At 24.4% G+C, this 22,402-nt stretch overlaps 3 protein-coding genes across 4 annotated transcripts; 1 reads left to right on the top strand and 2 right to left on the bottom strand.

Moving 5' to 3' along the window:
- Positions 1 to 19,378, top strand: LOC112594230 (ribonuclease P protein subunit p25). Of its 2 annotated transcripts, XM_025338912.1 has the most exons (5): positions 3 to 249; positions 10,171 to 10,233; positions 18,357 to 18,633; positions 18,982 to 19,101; positions 19,253 to 19,378. In XM_025338912.1, coding segments are annotated over exons 2-5 (510 nt in total). In that variant the 5' UTR covers positions 3 to 249; positions 10,171 to 10,232; the 3' UTR covers positions 19,365 to 19,378. The 2 variants fall into 2 exon arrangements, with proteins under 2 accessions (XP_025194698.1, XP_025194697.1); XM_025338913.1 differs by lacking the exon at positions 10,171 to 10,233 and having other exon boundaries at positions 1 to 249.
- Positions 4,885 to 13,534, bottom strand: LOC112594227 (tyrosine decarboxylase). Its single transcript, XM_025338910.1, has 13 exons — positions 13,444 to 13,534; positions 13,029 to 13,138; positions 10,380 to 10,594; positions 10,010 to 10,123; positions 9,774 to 9,953; positions 9,466 to 9,702; positions 9,016 to 9,410; positions 8,801 to 8,942; positions 8,542 to 8,713; positions 7,994 to 8,070; positions 5,582 to 5,814; positions 5,112 to 5,192; positions 4,885 to 5,041 (listed from the first exon to the last, which is right to left on the bottom strand). The coding sequence occupies exons 3-13, from the start codon at positions 10,578 to 10,580 to the stop codon at positions 4,885 to 4,887; spliced, it is 1,989 nt and encodes a 662-aa protein (XP_025194695.1). The 5' UTR covers positions 10,581 to 10,594; positions 13,029 to 13,138; positions 13,444 to 13,534.
- LOC112594229 (MOB-like protein phocein) lies at positions 19,326 to 21,708 on the bottom strand. The gene is made up of 5 exons (XM_025338911.1): positions 21,451 to 21,708; positions 21,229 to 21,392; positions 20,958 to 21,167; positions 19,610 to 19,721; positions 19,326 to 19,500 (listed from the first exon to the last, which is right to left on the bottom strand). Exons 1-5 carry the CDS (start codon positions 21,511 to 21,513, stop codon positions 19,351 to 19,353), a joined length of 699 nt encoding a protein of 232 aa, XP_025194696.1. The 5' UTR covers positions 21,514 to 21,708; the 3' UTR covers positions 19,326 to 19,350.
- Positions 21,709 to 22,402: the final 694 nt, after the last annotated feature.

Here is a 22,402-nt window from a genome sequence, read left to right as displayed (position 1 = left end):
ACATCTACCTACATAGTTAAATAAATATTTTGAATTTCAAACACTAGAAGGTTTTAGATAGACAATAGAGAAAAATACAATGATATTAGTCATAGTAAAATTGTTGTAGATAATAGGTATAATATAATAAAAACCTATTTTGATTGTTTAATTTGTTGAATTCTTTTTTATTTACTTATATCTTTACATCTGTTTCAAACGTATACAGGTGTGATTTAGATAACACGTCCTGTGTACTAAGATAATCAAGTAAGTGTATTGCTTTTACTGCTTTTTAACTACATTATAACATTTTGTAATTAATTCATTAAAAAATAATAGTTAAATTGTTTCATGATCATAGCGATTAACATCAATAACATATTTTAAGCAAAATACAATATTTTTAATTTAAAATTTACATCTAATTAATTGTCAATTAGTTTACTGAAAATTAATTTTATTATTTCAAAATGTATTAAAAATAGTCTTAATTAAATATTGTTATTAAATTTAATGATTACAAATTTTAAAAAATGTATTTTAAATTAATTTGATTATTACCAAATAATACTATATAGTATTAAATATGAAATAGCACAAATCAATTATACTAACATTTTTAATCTTTAACTAAATTTACTTTATACTGCCTTTTTAATTTTAACCTACTTATTTGATTATTTCATTTGTTTGGATTATTGTTAAATAGTATTTGATATCCGACTTGAATTAAACTTTTCAATGGTAACCTTTAAAATATTAATATATTTTAATATTATTGGCTTCAGTTCAACTATTATAACATTACCAAATAAAAGTAATATTTTTAACAGATGCCTACTGTTATTAGAAATTCTATAGCATTAAAAGTGAAAATAATTTTTATTTTCAATAAAACAACATTTTTATCATAATTTGAAAAATAATTTCATATTTCAAATATATATTTTTTAAATTTTAATACAAGATAAAAATAATATTTATTATTTTTTAATTTTTTTTATACTGGAATATAAAAATCAAACAACAATTACAATTTTATAAATGATTATAATATAGTTGAAACCTAAAGACTAAATCTATATAAACATGGCTATATTCTGGCCTATAAAAATTAGCAAATTATTGAGTTTAACTCTATAGACTGGATTATATTTTAATTGATTAAATATTAAGCTTAATAATATAATTATTTTTCACTAGTTTAACAGGTATTTTTTATTTTAATTGTATACCTGGGGCATACAATATAGATGCAAATTTAATTTTAGAACTAAGTACGAAGATACAAAAATACAAACTAATATTAAGTAATTCTTATACATATTAATAGTTATTAATTATTATTAATTTTTAAACAAGTTTTTAACTTATGTAGAAAATCAAAAAATAAAAACAAAAGTTTTTCTTGTACACTAGATTGTGAATTGTAGTGGTAGAATATAACGTGAAATTAGGAACATTAAGATGAATTTAGGACAACATTTCAAAGCAATCTATTTTGGTATTTAACATATTTTATAACTAACAGTACATCACAGTATTGTTTTCTGAATTCTAAAGTTATTACCTATATTAAATGTGATATCTATTGTTGTCAGTAGTAATTATATGATTTATGTTTATACGATTTTAGTGCCAACAAACATAGATATCGATTTTCTAATTTTACTCAGTTTTTTATAAAATAATCATAATCTGGAATTCAAATCCCATATTTCATAATATATCATACAAATTAACTATAAAAATAATTTTTTCAGCAAGTAGAATTATTCAGTTTCCAGCAATTACATTTTAAAAATTCAAGTACACAGTTACACAATGGCTCATAAAATGTTTTCATTAATATGTTCAGTAAAAGTTAAATCTTTAAAAAAAATAATACCCATGTTTTGGATTAGTAAAAATTCTGAAACTCAGTGAGCCTGTATTCAACCTATCAGGCACTATAAGCATATAATAAAAAGATTAAAGATACAAAAATACTGATTCTTTGGGGAGTATAAATTCTGTGCATGCAGTTATAGTTATACAAAGGAGTGTGACTGGATAAAGAAAGTAGTTTGTTGCAAATAGAGTAAGCAGAAACTTCTAAAAAATCTTCTAATTAGAACTAGAGCATTTAGAGTTTTGTTTTTAAAACTATTAATAAACTAATCAACTTTAATGTACCATAAAAAAAGAGACTGAATGAATGTGTATGACTTCTAAGATTGATGAATATTAAGAATGTAAAAAGCGTTTGATAAAAATCTATTTTGAACAAGTTCAGCATGAAGTTGGTTTTTGACAAAGAAGGGTGCCTTACAACCATGCCATATTCTAGAATAAGTCATCTAACAAGTATAAAGTATTTTTACAGTAACATTTGATGAAACCTAAGACTTTTAACGCTCTTTTTATGGTAACATTAGTGTTGATGTTTAAAAAAAGATAGTAGGGTATATTATATTTCAAGATCTTAGTGGAGTTGAATATCACTCTGAAAATAAAAGTGAACTAGGGACAGTATTGGTTAATATGTTTACTTTATTATTTATTTATCGATGTAATGCAAGAATTATTAAGTTAGTTATTTTTTAAATTCTATAAGAAGAAAAACTGTTCTTAATTAAATCATTTTAAACCAATCATAATTTTTTATGCTAATGACTAATGAATTTTTCTTTTCTGGCACTTTTATAAAATGCATTTTTAGTATAATTTGGGGTTTTTGCTTTAAACATGAAAAAATAACAACAATTTTAAAGATAGATTAACCTATATCAAATAAAAAAAAAAAATTAAAATACATAAACTGCTTATTTAAAATGTTGTCATTGTTACTAGTTATTTTTAAAATAGAAAGTAACATTTATGTATTTTGGTAACTGTCAATAATTTAATTACTTTTTATGTTAATTAATAATGTGGCTTAGTTACCTTTTAAAAGTAACTTACCCATTATAACTAGGGGTTTTCGATATCTGAAAAAGAAATTACTAAACACTTTCTCAAGTTGAGAATTAATCCAGTTTGGGTGATCCAACAGCTGATAATATCTAATTCATCTTGTACATTTTGACAATTGGCAAAAGTTAATTTTGTGTTATGTCACACAATGGATATTATCAAATAGGTATTATTTGTTTTAAAAAATTGTAATTTCTCAGAGAAATAAAAAGTTAACCAGAAATTAGTGGGTTAAGCTTTTGATAAACAGAGATAATTTTGTAAATTTGAGAGCAATTTCCAATACACTGAGAAATTTAAGAAAAAGATAAAACACTACTTATAATGGTGAATTTTCCAAGTAAAAATTCATGGTGTATTAAATTATATGATTGCCACTATGTTTAATGCAGTAGTTGATGAATAATTCAAAGATTATTGATTGATGTGTTTAATTAACTTTAATAAACAACTAAATAATACCGCTCTTACCTACCTTTCAAATTTAACTTTATAATAGATATGTGTTTTAAGTATAACAAGTATAAATATTATTATTGATATAAATAAAAATTATCTATTCAATAAATTGTAAACTTTAAAACAATTAAGTAATCTAGTGATTATGGTTTATAATTGGATAATAATTGCAGCATGTTCCAAAAAAACAATGATTAGATAACATGTTTAAAATTTTAAACCATAAGTATTTTAGTATTTTTATAAATATAGAATTTACAACAAAAAACTACATTTTATTATTCAACACTAATAATTTATTTTTTTTCATACAGAAAGCAAGTTAATTAATCAGGAATTGAATTGTATAAGTTATAATGTCATGACCTCAAATATTATGATTATTTAGGTATTTATTTTTTTTTTTTTTTTTTTTTGCTTAATCAACCAATAGACTAATATTTTTATGAGTATCTACTTAATATTTAAGAATTTTTATATGATATATTCAGTTAAAATATGTTGGTATCACCTTATATGATAAGCAATAATTTTTATTATTTAATGGTTGTTTTTTAAAATGAGTAAATAATAATAAAAAAAGTATTTTATATTTAGTAATTAATATATGTTCTTAAATCTAATATTAATATTATTATTTGTCTTAATAATTGTATGTACCCTATAATTATTTAGATTATATTATAGTTTATATTAGTATATATTTTTACTATACAATATGCATAATGAGTACCTTTACATTTATTTTAAAAACAATAAATGATGTATCAAGTATAGTGTAATTTTGCTATCTATAAATATTATTAATCATGTTATATCATTGTTAGTATTATCAATATTCAGTGGCATTGAATTTTTTAATGAATTTACTTATTGTATATAAAAGCAGATAATGAATAATTAACCAATACATTAAAAAAAAATTTTATATAGTCATACTTTTTCAGAAAATTAAGAGATTTGGACCCATGAATCCTACTTTCTCATAGTTAAAGCCTCACTTCTGTCTGTTAGAAGAATATCTAATAAATTTAATAGAAACTATTACTCTCGTACAAAAGAAAAAATTATTTTTATTTTTTAAATAATCATTATTTAGTAAAAATGTTAAACTTATTACTAGTTTATGTTTTAATATTAAATTATCTATTATAAATCAATATTTTGAATTATTTATTAGTACCTTAAGTTAATATTTTTTTAATTTATCTTGGTTCTGAATTTTCCCTACCATTTATCCTAAATTACTAAACTGATTATGTCAATATATTTATGAACTAAAAAATTGTCTATCATTGTATATATTTCATTTTTTTATTCTACTATATCATTTTTTTTTTAATCATTTACAAATATTAGCTTAACAGTAAATATTTTTTAATATAAGCATCTAGATTCATTTTGTGCATTTGAGGTCATGAACTTATAATTATTAACAAGCTTGAAAAATAATACAAGCAAAAATTATTTTTATATTTTGGTCAGTTCTTATTTTTGCATGTTACTTTCATTTTCAGTTTTAATATAACTAGATTTCCTTGGAAATACTGGAGAATTGCGCCGTGATCTGTTTTCTTCTGTGGCCAAGTGTTCCGGTGATTTGCTTTTTGATTTAAAGTGCATTTTAGTTGCTAAATGTCTAAATCTATATTTAAATATTTTCTTATTATTAATTATTCAATTATAATATTATAAACACTTATTATATTACTCACCTTAAAGGAACATCATTTCCTTCTTTATCATCAAATACGCCTTGAAATAAAAATGCTAATGGCCAACTTATCCATGAACTTCTAAAAGTATAATAACATAATATTTTAATTTCATAGTTGTTAAATAAACATTTATACCTAGTTGTGAAATATTAAATTTATTCACTGGCATTTTCTCTAATTATTATGAGTAATATATTTTTAAAACTGTATAGTTATTTGTATGGAATATTCAAAGCAAAGTAAAATAATAAAAATAATATAAAGTAATCTGAATTGATCATACAATATAAATATTTAAACTAATCATATGTTTTTAGACAAGTAAAATAATTATAAAAAATAAATAAAGAATCATCCTTTAAAAGTACCTACTACTTTTAGATATCTAATTGAGAATATCTTATTCTCAATTCACCACATGTAAATTAATTATCATTAACTTTTTATTGATTATTATTATTTCTTACGCTGGTTGAGTCATTGTATCTTCTGTATCACTTGTAGCAATGGATAATGGATCATGGATATCATCATCCATTGAACTTAAATGAGTATGTCTGCGAGATCCAGGGGATGATCGAGCAATTATAGGATTATATATTTTTGGATCACTGACCATTCGAACAAAGAATGATCTCCTGTAGGCCAAATCATCCTTCTTTTTACGTTCTGATAACTCAAACACTTCATCCACTTGTTCCTATTTCACATTTAACAAATTATTTTAAAACAAGTAATTTATAATTATTTAAAATCAACTTTGTGAGCGAGAGGGATATAAAAAAGTTAATGAGCACAATGTTTGAATTATATAACAAGTTAAAATATAAAACTTTTATTTGTATTTTTAGCCAGTTTTCTATTCTTCTATTTATAGATAAATTTATTAGTGTTATCATTTTTTGAAGCAGTAAAAATGTTTAAGTTTTTGACTTCAATATTTTTACTTTTTAAGCAAATTGTAAACATTTATAATGGTACCTATATTTTTTGTTTCTTTCTCTATATAAATGTTAATAAAAACTTTTTTACAATCAAAGTACTTGAAAAATGAATAGAACCTCATTAGCTATTATTTGTGAAATTAACTAAAATTTCAAGCATAAATCGACAATAATTTTTGGAAAAATTATTTAAAATTGAATACAATGCTCACGTAAAATAACAATTTTTTTTTTTTTTATAATTTGAAAAGAATTATATAATTATAAAAACTTGAAACATTCTAATGTTACATTAATTACCGTTTTTAATACTCAATAACACTTTCATAGTATTTAAACTATTAATAGGTGTTATCAATTTTCTTTTTTTATTTAGCTTTTTAAAAAATTTGATAATTGAATATCAAATCCCTCACAAGGTACATAAGGTACATATTTAGTAATTTGAAAATATTTATCATAAATAGACTTAATTTGTTTTGTAAATGTTTGAACATCAAAATTTGTCAAAATCGTGAAATTTGTGTTGTTAAAAATTTATAAAATGTTTAATTTTTATTGAAAATTTAATTTAAATTTTCTTTTAAATATTCCATAGTTCAATGCTAAAATTATTAAAAAAATGTGTACCTTTATTTGTTTAGGTATTTTATGATAAATTAATAGCAAAATAAATTAATATCATTATTATATAGGCTGATAGAACATCTTTGCCAAAATAATTTTTTTTTATGCAATGATTTATGATTTAATTAAATTTTAACACTTATATTACAATAACGAAGTACATTTGACTCATACTGTGCTGCAGAGTGGTTACATACTTTCCTCCTTTATTTTAATTTGGATATCCTTTTATATTTAAAATGCATATTTTAGTAATTAAATACAATCAATTTATAACCCTAATAATAATTATTGGAAAACTTAATATTTTACCATCCACACATATTGTTTAACATTATCATTTAATATCTATTACCAAAAACGTAGTAAGATTATAAAACTGAAAATGCATACCAATAAATAATCCTGGGAAGTCATGTATGTGTCAAGTGTAACCTACCTCGTATTAGTTATACTGTAATGGTTATATTAAATTTGAATTCTATTAAAAATCATTGCATACAAAAAATGAATCTCAGAAAAGACAGTCGGTCAGCTTATATTTTATTATTTGTATTGTTATTAGTAATTTATTTGTCTATATTTAGGTACTATGGTTGTGATTTAACTAATTTTTTTAAGAACAAATCATATAATATATTATAATATTATTTCAAGCAATATTACGTTTCTTTCTAGCTGTTTCTAACTTTTAAATTAATACCAATATACCGTGAATGATAAGAATAGGCTCTTAGTGAAAGTAGCATAAGATTAATCTAAATATTTTGAAAATTTTTTACTGTGTAGTAAATAATAATACACATTAAAACGAAAAGTTTTTAGTTCTTACAAATTATATTTTTTGAATTGTAAAATATAACTAAAATAATGATTTTTTTTTTTTTGTTGTTTAAATATTTAATTTTTATCAGAGTTCCTCGAAAAAAAAAAACTAAATGAATTAGAAAATTTCAAATGTTTATAATTAACTCAAAATTAGTCTAACTATTTTGAAACAGAAATCATTATATCCAATACTTTTTTTTATAATTATTCCAATTTTAAACAACTTACTATGAATCTTGTATTAAATTCTAGCTTGGTACGTTTAAATTAAGACATTAAAAAATTAAATAAAAATATAAAACTCAACGCTATAAAATGAATACATATTCATCGCTCCACTCATAATCTAAAATACCTACTTGTGTTGTACACAAATCTGAATATACTATATACATAAAAATGGTGTCTTATACTATAACAGATAAAACATTTTAACCTATTTAAACTATGTACATATTAAAATAAATTATATTTACTAACTTCTCGTTTTTCTGTGAGTTCTTGTTCGTTGTACACGATTGTTACAGCTGTCTCTTTAATAATTTTCCAGGCGTAATCTAAATTTCAATAAATTTTAGTTAAACCTTAAGTTACATGAATAAAGTATTGTTTTTCATAATTTAAAGAGTTTTATTGTAATAAAAAAAAATTAAGAACAACAATATTTATTGTCTATACTTTTTAATTAATCATAAAAAACATTTAAAAATGTAAATACCTAATATACTTCAAAAAATACTTATGAAAATAAAACTGTTATGAATTGTAATTAAAAATCGGATAAATAACTTTTTCTAGTACTAATTTGTTATTTTGAAAATTGATTATCATGGTTCATAATATTAACAGTATAAAGCCATAGAAAAAATTAATTTTAACCCGTTAATTTATGTTTTATTAAACTTAAGTAGTTTGCATTAAACATGTAATGAGTATAATTGAATAGTAGGTACTTAAAATAAGACTTATAATGTTACTGATTTCAGTTAATTGTTTAATTTCAATACTATATGTTTGTTTTATATTACCAATATCATCTTCTGTAGCATGCTCTGCAACTACACAAAACCTGATGACATACTTTTCGTGTACTAATGACGGCACCATGTGAAGTTTTCCTGATTCGTTAATGGTTTCTAAGAGCTTTTTATTTAGTTTATTGGTCGGATCGTCTTTCAAACGAAAACAAACTAACCCCATCTATTTTTTTTTTTTTAATGAAAAAAAACCAATTTAATATAATGATAAAATATTGAATTTAATATTATATATTTCAATAATTATTACCTTCACATCGTTTAAGACTTCATACTTATTATCGCTTCTGACTAATCTTTCAAAACGTTTTGCTAGTTGACAATGATGCCTAATATATTTTTGAAGTCCAGAAATTCCGTATGTGCGTAGCACAAACCAAAGCTTTAGTGATCTAAATTTTTGTGTTCAAACTTATTGATACTCATTTATAAAATACAAATCGTATTAAACTATTTTAAACATACCTGAAACGTCTACTCAGTGGTATACCCCAGTGTCTATAATCTACAGCACCAGCATAACCATGTTGTAAATAGAGAGGATCGACCACCAAAGCACAAGTTAATTTTAACCGATCTTTTACCCAAAGACATGAACAATCAAAATTTGTTAACAACCACTTATTTGTGTTGAGGTTAAAAGAGTCTGCATATTGTACACCATTCATTAGAGACCGAAACTCCGGACATATGAATGCACTTCCTGCATACGCAGCATCAACGTGTAACCAAACAGTTTCAAATTGCTGACATACTAAACCAATTTCGGGTATATTGTCAAATGAACAACATGACGTCGTTCCTAATGTAGTGGAAACGAAAAACGGTATTAATCCCATCGCTTCGTCTTGTTCCATCACCTAAAAATGTGTTAATTCAAATATTTGTAACTTAAGTATTATGTGTTCAGCTGACTTGTCTTAACGTAGCCCCTCTTAAACTATTATTTTCATCAGGCTCCAGTATACGTAATTTAACAAACGCCATCATAGCCCCTTTTTCCACGCACGAGTGTGATTCTTTAGAACAGTAAGCCATCAGTTTTGATAGTAGAACACCTTCTTCAATAAATGGGTGAAGTTTTCGTAATCGTTTTATTGCTTGAGCTCGAGCTGCTAGCATACAAACAAATATGCACTCACTTGCTGAACTCTAAAAAAAAATAGTTTCTGTAATAGGTATATTTATATAGCTAATTAAATTTAATTGTTTTAATCTCTTACCTGAAGTACTCCACCGCCTTTTCCATTGTGTACTTCGGTTTCGCTATCACCTTGTCTCGCAGAATTAATAGTTTTTGATGCTTCTTCTGAAAATGTTAAAAACTCTTCTGGTAATCCTATGGCTTTACCTAGCCAATCCAAAACTATAGTTTCCAATTCGGTACACGAAGGACTTGCAGCCTTTAAAAATTAAAATATATTATTTAAAAAAAAAATGTATTTTATTTGTAACTTACCCATGAAAAACCAATACATGCTATAGAATCAGATAGCATATCTGCTAAAATTGAAGGAAATGAATTACCAGAAGGAAAATAAGCATGGAATCTTGGATGTTGCCAATGAGTTACCTAGTAAATACATAAATTAAAAAATGTCTTTTATATTTATGTTACAGATTTTATACCATACTTCTGTTTGAATCTGAAAACAAAAGGCTGATAAGATAAGATATTAAAAAGTAAGTTTATATAAATTTCCAATTTCTATTGTGTTTAAAACTCTATTAAAAATATTTTATTCTGTTTAAATCCCAGTATTTTATTGCTTAAAACATAATTAACGTTCAACTATAAGCACTAATTATAATATATGTAAATATTTTACTCCTGGCATAATAATGTTTTCAACGTCTTTCATTATTTCATCGAATGCCTCCGGATGTACAGGTGCTTCTAGTGGGATTTGATTTTTTAACCATCCAGGGTTTACCGTTGGTGTCACTCTTCTATGTTTTATTGTCTCTAAATATTCACATATATAGTCCACCATTTCTTTGCCATGTTTGCGAAATTGTTCCGTATCCATTTTATAAATTTGTCCTTCAAATTAAATAAAAAATTTAATCAACACTTTTATTATAATTCAAATGCATTTGATTTCGTTAAGGATGTAAGGCTAATTTATTTTTCTCCGAGAATGATAATAGTTTATGTTGTCATGTACGCGAAGGAAATATTAGATTGACGAAACCACTGCAAGTCAACAACAGATTTTTCACCTTTTTTATATTTATTCAATTTTTTCATTTCTTATTTATTATAGAGATGTTTTTCTGAAAATTTAAGGGTACCTATATTTTAATTAATATTGCTTTATTTGACAAGTTTAAGTAGCACCAGTTGTTAACAAAACTTGTAATGAATAAATAAAATTAATTCATATCGGAAAATAATCAATATAAGATCATTAAATTCACAATAATTGAGCTTTTTTGAAAATTTCCTTCAAATAATTAATATATTTTAAATAAAACTTGCATGTTAGTAAAATACAGTTTAAAATAAATTGTTAAACTATAGAAATATATGACAAGTCAGGAAATCGTTACATATTTTCAAGATAATTACTTATATTATATTGGTTATAAAAATTAAATATTATTGCCAACATCTATACCTAGTGCCTATTAAATTATACTGTTACCACAATTTAATTTTTGAATTGAAAACATTTTCATGGTCGTTGGTGTTATTTTATTTTTATTTTTATGAACTATTTGATATTATATTTACTTATGTTATATTAAATATTAGATTGAAAAATACCTGAATATCCTTTACTCAAGTCGTGGAACTTTTGTAAGTCCATTTAAAGTATCTAATATAGTTTGGATTTTCGAATAAATGAAAAATTACGAATATAAACAGGTACCACTAGGTATATAAAAACAAATATTACATTTAGTACAATGAATTAACCAATTTTTAATCATTGAGTGTCTTCCAAATTGTTATACACAGTGTATTATTTTTAATTTTTATCTATTCAAATAAAATATTAACATTTCATTTTTAAAACATAATTAAAGATAATTTCTAGATTTTTAAAGTGATATAAGTGATTTATATACGTTTTAAACAAGTATTAATTTTTAATACTCATACCACAATTAACGATATTAATTCCACACTTATACTTATTATAATTTAAATTACGTTGGTGAAAAATTTACAAGCAAGTATCTAATAAATACGCCAACTTCTAAACTCTGTGGTGCCACCACTTGTCGACTTCCCTACTCACGCTTTTTAATTTCTTAGCTCTATAAAACTTGATTATTGTACAGCTTGTAAATTTTCATATTTCAAATAAAATTAGTCAGACTACGTATGAAATAAATTAATAATTATAAAAAATTATACTAAATCTTTACTAAATTTTATATCGATACATTTGGCCTAGGTTTTTCTTCTGTACGGGTACCTATTGTATCATATACATATATAATGTATATATTTATGCATAATTTTTTTTTTATAGACACCAATTATTAGTTAATATTTTTGTATAACCATATTATTCCATATTTATCAAATTATTGCTCAGATATATAGATCGTTCTACTAAAGTTATTATTTTTTTCATTACTTTTATAATTTTTGAAACATCAAATACGCATAGAAATAAAAACTCATATAATGTGTTATTATACTCAATAGGATTTTTTCTGAAAGATCTTCACATTTTGTATAAAACACTGTAAATTTTAGATATATTTTTAACGTCTCCAACAAGTATATCATTTCACTGAGAAAACATACATTATTCACCTTAATATATAATTCAAAACTATTTTTTTTATTATTCTTTTAACAAATATTTAAAATATTACCATAAAAATATGGAATTTTAATTTAATCATATTTTTCACTTTATAAATCAAATTATAAAGCTACGTAATTTCACTAATTAAATAATTTATTTTTATTTCTGTTCTATTACTTATAATGTAATATTTATACTCGCCTACTATTATTATAATATACAAAAATGTACAAAAAGTCTTAATCGATTATTTAAAACAGTGATGACCAAGTACGACCCACCAAAGTCATTAAAATTAAAAAAAAAAAGTATTATAAAAGTTTAACATTTGTAAAATTTAATATAAATAAATATTTCTTTTGAAAAAAATTATTTCTTCCCTATTAATATGTGCCTAAAATAAAATGTAACATTAGATTCAAAGAAAAAATTTAAATTCTTGACTCGCCGAAAATTTTTTCGAAAAAAGTTGGTCACCACTAGTTTAAAATAATATTTGTACAAAATATAAATTTGGAATTAAACATTTTGTTTTCAATAAATATATTTAAAACAAAAGAATTTTTTTTTTTTAAACGTATAATTTTATATTTTTTATAATTTGCTTAAAAAATTAATGTCATTATATAATATATATTTATTATATATTTAATCATTAGTTATATATTTATATACAATTACATCATATGTCCGAGAGGGTGTACTTACTATGATATACTTGGAATGCGGCGCGTCCAAACTGCTGGAGGTATAGAACAGTTGTGGAAGGCTCTCGTAACGACTGCCTGTAGCGTGAAACTAGCGGCCAACATTTATATCTAAAATGAATAGTATACGCCGTTTTTCAATGACTAGTTGTGTTATTATTTTAAACAATAATGCCAATTTTATTTGCATTTATTTTCATTACTTTTTTAAAATATGTCACTTTAATTAATATACTCTAACATAATTATATATGTGTTGAAACAATGTATTTTCAATCATAATTGTATTGTACCATTATTCGTTTAAATTTTTATTCCGAGTACATCAGTCTTTTTATTAATTTAAATAAAACACTTTCTTAAAATTATATATTACGCCGTTTGAACTATTAGTTATATTTAATATGAAAAATTACCTAAACAGGCCAGGATACCCTTTAATCCTTTGATCCGAGAATAGTATGAAGCACTTCTCATAATATTTATTATAAAATGTATCAGTTAAATATTTAATGAGAATAATATAATTGATTAAATTTTATTTAATAAGTTGGTTCTAGCACGATTCTACAAATTGTTTTAGTCACAAAATTTTAAAGACTATATATTAAATGTTTATATGTTGCATAAAAAACTGTTTACGTTTTTAGATATTGAAAAAATTCAAAGGGTGGTGGGGATTAAATACACAAACCTATCCCTTGTATGTACGCCACTGAACAGAGTTTCATAAACAATTGATAAAATTATTTTGTGCATGTTTTATCGATTGGTACAATTAATGTACCTATATAAAACAATATTTCGTTATGCGTAAGTGGTTCTAATAATGCCTGATTTTAATTAAAACACTCAATAATTTTAATTAACAATGATGAATATACTAAATTAATAATTGTATAAACTATAGCATGTTATTTATCCCTATACCTATTAAAAAAAATCAGTACAAAATTTGATACATTTTATTCTATGCACTAAGTATTTTATTTAATAAGAAATGGAAACAACTATTCACGTAAATCGATTATTATTTTATTTCGTCTAATCAAAGATAATTAAAAACAAACTAATCGTATTGAGTAATTAAAAAAAAGCGTCTACGGTGGTCAAAAATATTATGGAAACATTTTCAAAGTGTAAATCATTTAGTTGTTATTTTTATAAATCGTGTGTATAATTTATAATTAATGTAAAATATTACCAGCTAACCAACATTTTAGACAATTTGTGCGTCAACTGAAACCACCCCTTGTCTCCGTAACAATCACGAATCCAAATACAATATCACATAATTATATAACCGTCAATATTAGAATATGTACAATGGACAGCGTGTCTCCGTGGAACTTTGTTGTCGCTAGGGTTGTAGAAAACTCGTACCCAAGTTTTCACAGCGAATTAACTCCGAAGAAACTTCACTTTTCTGTTAAGTATTTTAACCGTTTTCCATTCGCCCGACCACTGATACAGTACGTGCATATTATATGAGTGTTCTAAGGAAATTAAGGTCCTGTCTCGCTCTATATGATGGATGTATTACATGGCAGGAAATGTTGAACAGCTATATAGTTAACTCGCTGTTGCAGATTGTTAGTAAATTTATGTTCTTTTTGATAAGAATAGCGAGTATTAGAGAATCTATTATTGGACTAATGTATTCAATCGTACCCAGATAATCGCTGATATTAATTTAAATAACGCTGTTCAATATCAAAGTTGTTCACGAACGTTATTTTGATCGGCATCACGATTGCAGTTGGTGTGAATGTGTATTTACCTAACGTATGTTTTTAGATTCTGTTAGTCTTATTTTACTCCATCTGTTTTAGTAAACATGAAAACCTTATCTAACTAATCTTATATTACGTATAGTCACGTCTATAGTCTTGTAGATTAAACCAAATTATTTATGATTTGTATAGATCCCAGTCAGAACGACATTATATATGTGTAGGACAGTTCTCGAATTAATGATGGAATATATCTACCTTCCTCTTATCTCTTAAGTCCATCTCCCCGCCCACTTGGCACTTCTTATTTGTAACCTTTGAGAACGTAAAGTGTTTTGTTTATTTTTTCTATCCTATACTGCGTATCTGTTTTCCAACCCATTCAATAGATCAAAAAAATTCATTTTTTATTTGTATATCTAGTTCAAATTATATTATATTTTGTTGTTATTTATTTAAATTACACACGGAAACTTTAACCGTCGGTGTTCATTGAAGTTATTTTCAGTTAATGTATTAATCATAAACATGTTTTCGTCACATCTCTCCAACTATATTATAATCGTAAATACCTAATGCTACCAACAGGAAGATCCATAACGATTAATTCGGTATATGGAGTGTATGTGCATGCATATATAATATATATTATATATGTATTTAGCCATATAGGTCAAGGTTCATTGGACAGATCGTGAAGGAATTTTCATCAACGTTATCTAATAATATGACGCTTGCAATGTTTACACCACAGAAAATAAGAAAACCCATGCAAAAAATCATTGAAAACGTTTTATATTGTATTAAAATAATACTTAATGGTTCCATGCCTTAATGTAAACTGCCTTATATAGTGAAATAAGTGAATTGTAATAGTCTGCCGCTATGAAACAATGATATGAGAATTCATTTTTTTTTTAAATCTCCCTATCCAACTTGTGCTTTTCGAGAAGTTTGAAATTAGACTTGAAAATTATAATCGGTATATTTTATTAGTAGTCGGTCGTGGATGGAATGTTGACTATGCGACGATTGCTCTGGAATGCTCTTCATTTTATCTCATAAAAGTCCCGTGGCCATAATAAACCTGGAAGAGTGACGGGGGGGCCCTTAAACTATTGATTCTCGTTCACATGCTTGTGAGATTTGTGTCGCCTGCGCGTTCAACTGTATTATCGTTACACATTTATAGCTTGAGCACAAATTCTGTACAAAATCCATCGACGTTTTCATTATGTTAGGTTTACCTGCGCGTGATTTATTAGATAACAATATATAATTATGTGCTCTTTTACCTATATGTTCAATTTATATATCCTTCTAAAAATATGTGTTATAAAAATACTGGTGTGTAATGTGTAAACTATTGATAATCTCTATCGAAGATCGAGTAATGTCTAAATTAAAATTTTAAAATGCGTTGTGTAGTAAATTCTTAAATTTTTATTTTATAGTAGATCAACAAAAGCAATATTTCAAAACCTACTACTTCCTTACATATAATATAAGAATCCCAAAAATATTTAAGATTTTTATTATTAAAAATGTGATAAAAAATTTACAATTTACGATTTTTAATAATAATTTCTGCTATATTTGTACTATTAGTTATTAAACTCAATTATGAAAACAGAACAAGAAATTGTAATTGTACTTGACAAATACAATTTCTCGTTCTATTTTCATAATTTAATTTTTAATAACTAATTTATTTTAATTTATAATATTATTATTTGAATGTATTATGCACAACACACTATCAGTTAGAAATCTTATAGAAAAATAAAACAATTTTTACAACTATCTCCACAATATTGAAACTTTATGCATCTTTCTAGTTTACATCCGAATTATACTATATATTTTTAAAATGTATTATAATTTATTCAATAAAGAGTGGATTTATTTCAAAACTGTTCCCAACAAGTTGTTGATTAGTTAAAAACTCGTTGTAAATACTTATATTAAAACTGTAAGTAATACAATATATTATATTGTAGCCACCTACCCGATATTAAAAAAAGTTTTAGTTTCTCTTAAAAATTATTGCCTTAGATACAGTTAAATTATCCATAAATACTGATTACTCATTTATATAGGTACTAACCCATTTAAATACTGAAAAACATATTTAAAAATAAATTAATTTTATTAGGTACTAGTCTTATATCTATACCAAATTTAATTTCTCTAATAAGTCAAATAAATATAAGTAGGTAGTAGGTACTCTTTAGTACTAAAAATTAGTACAAAATTGTTTTTTTACATAAAATTAAAATGTTTTCTAACTAAATTTATCTATTTCAAGCCTATATAATTCAGACGTGACATTTAGGAGGGAAGTAACAGTATACATATTAATACCCCTATATTTTCCTATATTTTATTGACCTGTCCTAAAACTTGCAAACCTATAATTTATGCATAAAAAATAAATATACTGTATAAACCATTATGCATATATAAGAAAAATTGTCTAGATAATTTATTATAATAATCCTCTTGTTACGTCAATGCAAAATTTTTGTATTCAAACAATTTTTTTAATCACTACTTATGTTTTTAAGTAGAGGTGATAAAATTTTTATCTGTATTTAGTATTTACTTCAACATGAAAGTATTTGAATTTGATTATTGAAACACTCAAATAACTTCTAACAATATCTTCAAAAACACTCATATTTTAAATATTTAATACCATATCAAATAGTATTGTGTCTAATAAAACATGTTTTCATCACTTAATGTCTTAAATCTTAATAGAATAAAATTTTATCTTGGCTGAATAATTGAGTAACTAATGGACTAATGATAACAAGAAATTTAAAAAAAGAAGACACTTAACAAATTAGACTTGTAAATTAATTTTCTAAATTGAAAAGTAAAAAATATAAATTAGAATACTATTAAAATTAAATTTTACCTTCTACTTAAATAATATTATTTAATTATTTAATAACATTAATTTTCAATGTAATACACTAATAGGTATACATTTAATACAAGTAATAATTTTGATACATTACAATATTAAATATATAACCATCCAACCGCATACATGCGTCATTGTATAATATATGTTTATTAACTATGATAAAACAAAACCTCAAATGACAACTCTAATATAATTTACCTTATGACTAAAATATTATATTCAACTGTAGTCAGGATGGGATTAAAAATTTTTGGTTCACCATGGCTTCAATATTTTACAAGTTCTCAAGTAAATTACTTATAGATCGAAGTTAGCAATGTTACTTTGCTCTGTGGGAGTTCCCAGACATTTTTATAGAGGAAGGCAAAATTAATGAAGATTTTTTTATACATTTTATTTATGGTACATTATTATGTTTTGTCATTATTACATTAAACTATTACCATTAGGTAACAAATTTAAAATTCTAGGAGGTCAAATGCCCCGTCTTGCCCCCCCCCCCTGGGAACACCCATGCTATGTTCCATGTTTACTATAAATCAAAAATATCCTCAGAATTGTTACAATATTATTCAACTTAATAATATTTAATTACTGTTACTATGTAGTTCAATAGTTTTATTTCTATTAAAATCTAAATTAAACTATTTATATTTTACAGTGGAAACTTTGAAACCTAAATGTGTATACCAAGAAGAACGTTGGACACGTTCTTTAATTACAATTGACAATTTACCAGACAATTTTGAACATTTAAAAATTAATAACCATTCCAAAATCCGAAACATGCTTGGTTTTGCAGTAAAAAGTTTTGAACACTCTAATCATCTAGTATGTAGTGCCAGTGGTCCATCAGTTAACAAGGCTGTAACATGTGCAGAAATATTAAAAAGACAGATGCCCGAGCTTAAACAAGTCACTGGTATTGGATATAGAAAGTAAGTAACAATTTCAGTCAAATATTTTAGATAAACAGTACAAGATAAATAATCATGTTTATTCTTATAACTTATAAGTATTGTTTCCTATGTATACAAATTAAAAATCATAGTAATGTGATTGTTTTATAAATATAATTATAAATTGAATTTTCACTGTAAATTGTGGTATGGCACCATTACAAAATAAAAACTATAATACTACAAAGTATTAAAATGAAAAAAAAACTAAATTGATTAGTGTACTAAACATTTACACTTTATTATTAAATTAATAAATACATATTATTGTTTTAAAATTCAAATTGGGAGACATTTTATAAATAGTAATATTTATTTTACTTATAGCGTAAGAATGATTAAGGATGAGATGATTGATGGTAAAGTCTCTCAATCAATTACAACAAGAAGATTACCTTCAATCCATATTCTGTTATCTAAAAACCATCTCCATCCTAATTTACCTGGGTAAGCTTACAATAATCTAATATAATAAATAGTTATTGGTTAATTGTCTAACTGACCTAATAAAAAAAAAAATATATTGTTATGTTTCCTAGTTAAATTCTTAATTTTATTGTATGTCTAAAATTAATTAATTAAAGTATTTTTATTTTAGATACCAGGGAGCTGACAAGATATCAGATCATGTTAATAGACCAGTGCCTCGCAAAACATTTGAAAAGAATGATTACCGCGGTACGAAGGAGAGTAAAATTATGGCTCTTTAATTGATGTTGTTCCATCTTCTTCAGTTCGTATACCTTGCATAATTGTATCAGGCATAGGCACAATCAGGTTTTCTTTTGCCATTAAGTTGTATTTTATCACAAATTTTGTAAACCTCTGGCATAAATACGTTTCATTCTGTAATATTTTATTATTTTACACAATTTTAATTTATTAAAAAATTGATACATGTTGTATCTGTAACTACTTTTAATGAAATAATAATTTTATATTTTGAATATTTTACCTCAAATTTATTATAAATGTTTTGATGATGGTAGTATGCGTGGGAAAATATCCTATATACTCGCCGACAAACAGATCCCAATTTCGCCACCGATGATTCCTTAATATTAACCCTAGAATAAATAATCTTTTTAAAATTGTATAACATAAATATAATATTTTATTTTATTAATTAATTAATTGTTGGTTTTTAGTTTTAAACATTAAGTGGAAATTATGTACTACTATATAAAATATAATATTGTAAAAAAAACAACCATTAATGGTAGCTTTTATTTATATTATAACAGTATACTTAAGTATAAATCTTATGACTTATATGTAGCAAAATGTATTTTATCATATATTTAAGTAAAATATTTTAATGTAAGCTGATACTTGATAATAAAATTTTAGTATATAATATTTAGTTGTGTTTCTTTTGGTTTCCTCTTATTAACTATGGAAAAATTATGCCACTCGGTTATTCGTTTCGAGAAATAATTAATATGTATTGTTTTATTATTTTTTAACTAGCAACACTGAAATACTATAAGAAAACTGCTGACCAGGCAAAAAAAACAAACATCTTTTTAATACAGAATGCGGCATAAGTCGATTCCTGCTGTTTTGTTATCACAAAACTGCTTATTATTGTTATTAATAATTAATTTATTATTATAATTAGAATCAATATACAATATACATATTTAATTTGTTGTGTTAATTGGGGAACCGACTTATGCCACACCCTGTACATAAAAATATTAAATTAATAAAAACTTTAAGGAATTAACTGGCATATTTATTCCGAGAATGCATATTCAATATTAATAATCATTTAAAACATAGAAGCTAGAAATTTCATCAGTCATCACAAATGTTTTTCTTTGTAATAAATCTTGATCAATAATAAAAAGGGAGTAGAGAAAAGAAAACTTCATGATCTACAATTTATCCTTTAAGTTTAAAAATTGGATGAACTACATTAGTGTAGACAAAAATTATATAGGAGCCTACAAACATTTTATTTATTTATATATATATATCTTTTTTTTTAACAGGCAAAAGCTCAATAATATCTTATGTATAACAAAATATGAATTTAAATGTAGAAAATCCGATAATAAAATAACACTTGCTGAATAAATACTATTATCTCTCATAGTTATAAAAATACTCTAAATATAAAGTAAAAAACAAAAAAAAAAAATCAACTTGAACATTATTAGCAAATCTTGTGGTTTAATTAACAGGTGATAATAGAGCATAATTTGTAATTTTGAATAAGATACATGTTTTGTGAATGGCCAATTAAAAAAACTACTGTTTTATAAAATTCATAATAACATATTATGTATAAGATGTACCTGCTAGGGAAATATTTGTTACTGTTTAATAAACAAGCAGCTCCATCTAAAGTATGGCGGGTATAATCAATAGCTGGACATTCCTTAGGAGTTTTATGTGCAGCACATAAAAATATCCACTGTTCAGTTGATGTCATTTGACTGCATGTATCGGGTAAACATTCAGCTTGTAATTCAACCGCTAACCCATTTAATTCCATACAAAACTGCCTACAAATACAATCATTCAGCATTAATAATGTTAATTAAAACAGAAGTAATTATTTGTCACCTTAAATGTTCATATTTCCAAACTCCTTCTTCTTGAGAATCTGGTGGTGTCAATATGACATCAATATTGCTCGGATCTATACGTATTTGTTGCTGAATAAACTCTTGAACAGCTAATGTACTTTCCATCTCTTCAAACGGCTCATCGGGCCATTTACGGAAGAACTACAAAACAATATTCAAATGTAAGTCACACAAATTTAAAGAATAATATAAAACTTACACTAGCTTTAGTTCCTGGTTTGTTTCGTTTTAATAATTTTTTTACAGATTCAGCCATCTTCATTTTCTGTTATTAATAATTGTTGTATAATCGAATTGTCTTTTCACGCATTAACTATACAAACACTATTTAATAATAAAATTTTAATTGAATTCAAACATAAAACCAATGATATTCAAATTTAAAATATTATCCGAAGGGGTAAGGCCAGTTTACACTTTTACAGAAAAATAGAAAACACCATTCTTGGGCCGACAATCAATATCACTATCAAACATACAAAAATGATAAGATATTAATATTGATAAAAAAAATTATACCTAAATCAAATAGGAATCAATTATTACAATTCTAAATTAGAAAGTACCTACAAGTAGATCACAAAATAGATGAAATATAATTCTATCTATTCTGTGTCGAATTAACCTTTTGTTCTACGAAATATTTGTTCCAAATTCAACATGTTTAAATTTAATTAATATACAAAACGTACATTTCTTCATAGAAATGTTTGTCTTGATGTTTATTTATGCCAAAAAATATTTGTTCCAACGACTGTTATTCAACAGCCGATTTAAGCCATTAGATTAAAATATATTATTACAGACTGGTGATCATAGTTTCTCAACCATTTTAGTGTCACAACCCCCAAAATAGGTAAAAAATATGGTTAATCACTTCGCGACCCCCCCCCCCCCACCACCTATATTAAGTAAAAAATTAATACAGACGTTCAGTAACAGAGGCATTGAAAATGTTGATTCCATTCGCTACTTCTTATTTATGTTAAAAAGGATTCTCCTTCATGTTGGCAATACGTAAAACTAAATACAGAAATCGTTTATTATCACTAGAAAATCATTTACTTTTATGTGTTTCAAAAAGAAATTTTTTTGTTCAATAAAAAATTTTAAAAAAGGGTTAAATATTGTAAACAGTCAATTTTCTCGAC

This window comes from Melanaphis sacchari, unplaced genomic scaffold (assembly GCF_002803265.2).
Source record: "Melanaphis sacchari strain LSU unplaced genomic scaffold, SCAv2.0 Contig221_pilon_pilon, whole genome shotgun sequence".
Taxonomy (NCBI): Eukaryota; Metazoa; Arthropoda; class Insecta; order Hemiptera; family Aphididae; genus Melanaphis; species Melanaphis sacchari.
This window is presented reverse-complemented; position numbering and strand designations above follow the sequence as displayed.

What these genes read in the sequence shown, in the direction of transcription:
- LOC112594230 (XM_025338913.1), top strand. An exon ending in ACTGGTATTGGATATAGAAA is followed by an intron (nt 18,634 to 18,981) that starts GTAAGTAACAAT and finishes TTTTACTTATAG; the next exon opens with CGTAAGAATGATTAAGGATG. An exon ending in CTCCATCCTAATTTACCTGG is followed by an intron (nt 19,102 to 19,252) that starts GTAAGCTTACAA and finishes TTTTTATTTTAG; the next exon opens with ATACCAGGGAGCTGACAAGA.
- LOC112594227 (XM_025338910.1), bottom strand. Translation starts at nt 10,580, where the DNA reads ATGGATACGGAACAATTTCGCAAACATGGCAAAGAAATGGTGGACTAT. An exon ending in AAAACATTATTATGCCAGGA is followed by an intron (nt 10,124 to 10,379) that starts GTAAAATATTTA and finishes TGTATTTACTAG; the next exon opens with GTAACTCATTGGCAACATCC. An exon ending in GATACAATGACTCAACCAGC is followed by an intron (nt 5,193 to 5,581) that starts GTAAGAAATAAT and finishes TTATACTTTTAG; the next exon opens with AAGTTCATGGATAAGTTGGC.
- LOC112594229 (XM_025338911.1), bottom strand. Translation starts at nt 21,513, where the DNA reads ATGAAGATGGCTGAATCTGTAAAAAAATTATTAAAACGAAACAAACCA. An exon ending in TGGAAATATGAACATTTAAG is followed by an intron (nt 21,168 to 21,228) that starts GTGACAAATAAT and finishes TTGTATTTGTAG; the next exon opens with GCAGTTTTGTATGGAATTAA. An exon ending in AACAAATATTTCCCTAGCAG is followed by an intron (nt 19,722 to 20,957) that starts GTACATCTTATA and finishes TATTTATTCTAG; the next exon opens with GGTTAATATTAAGGAATCAT.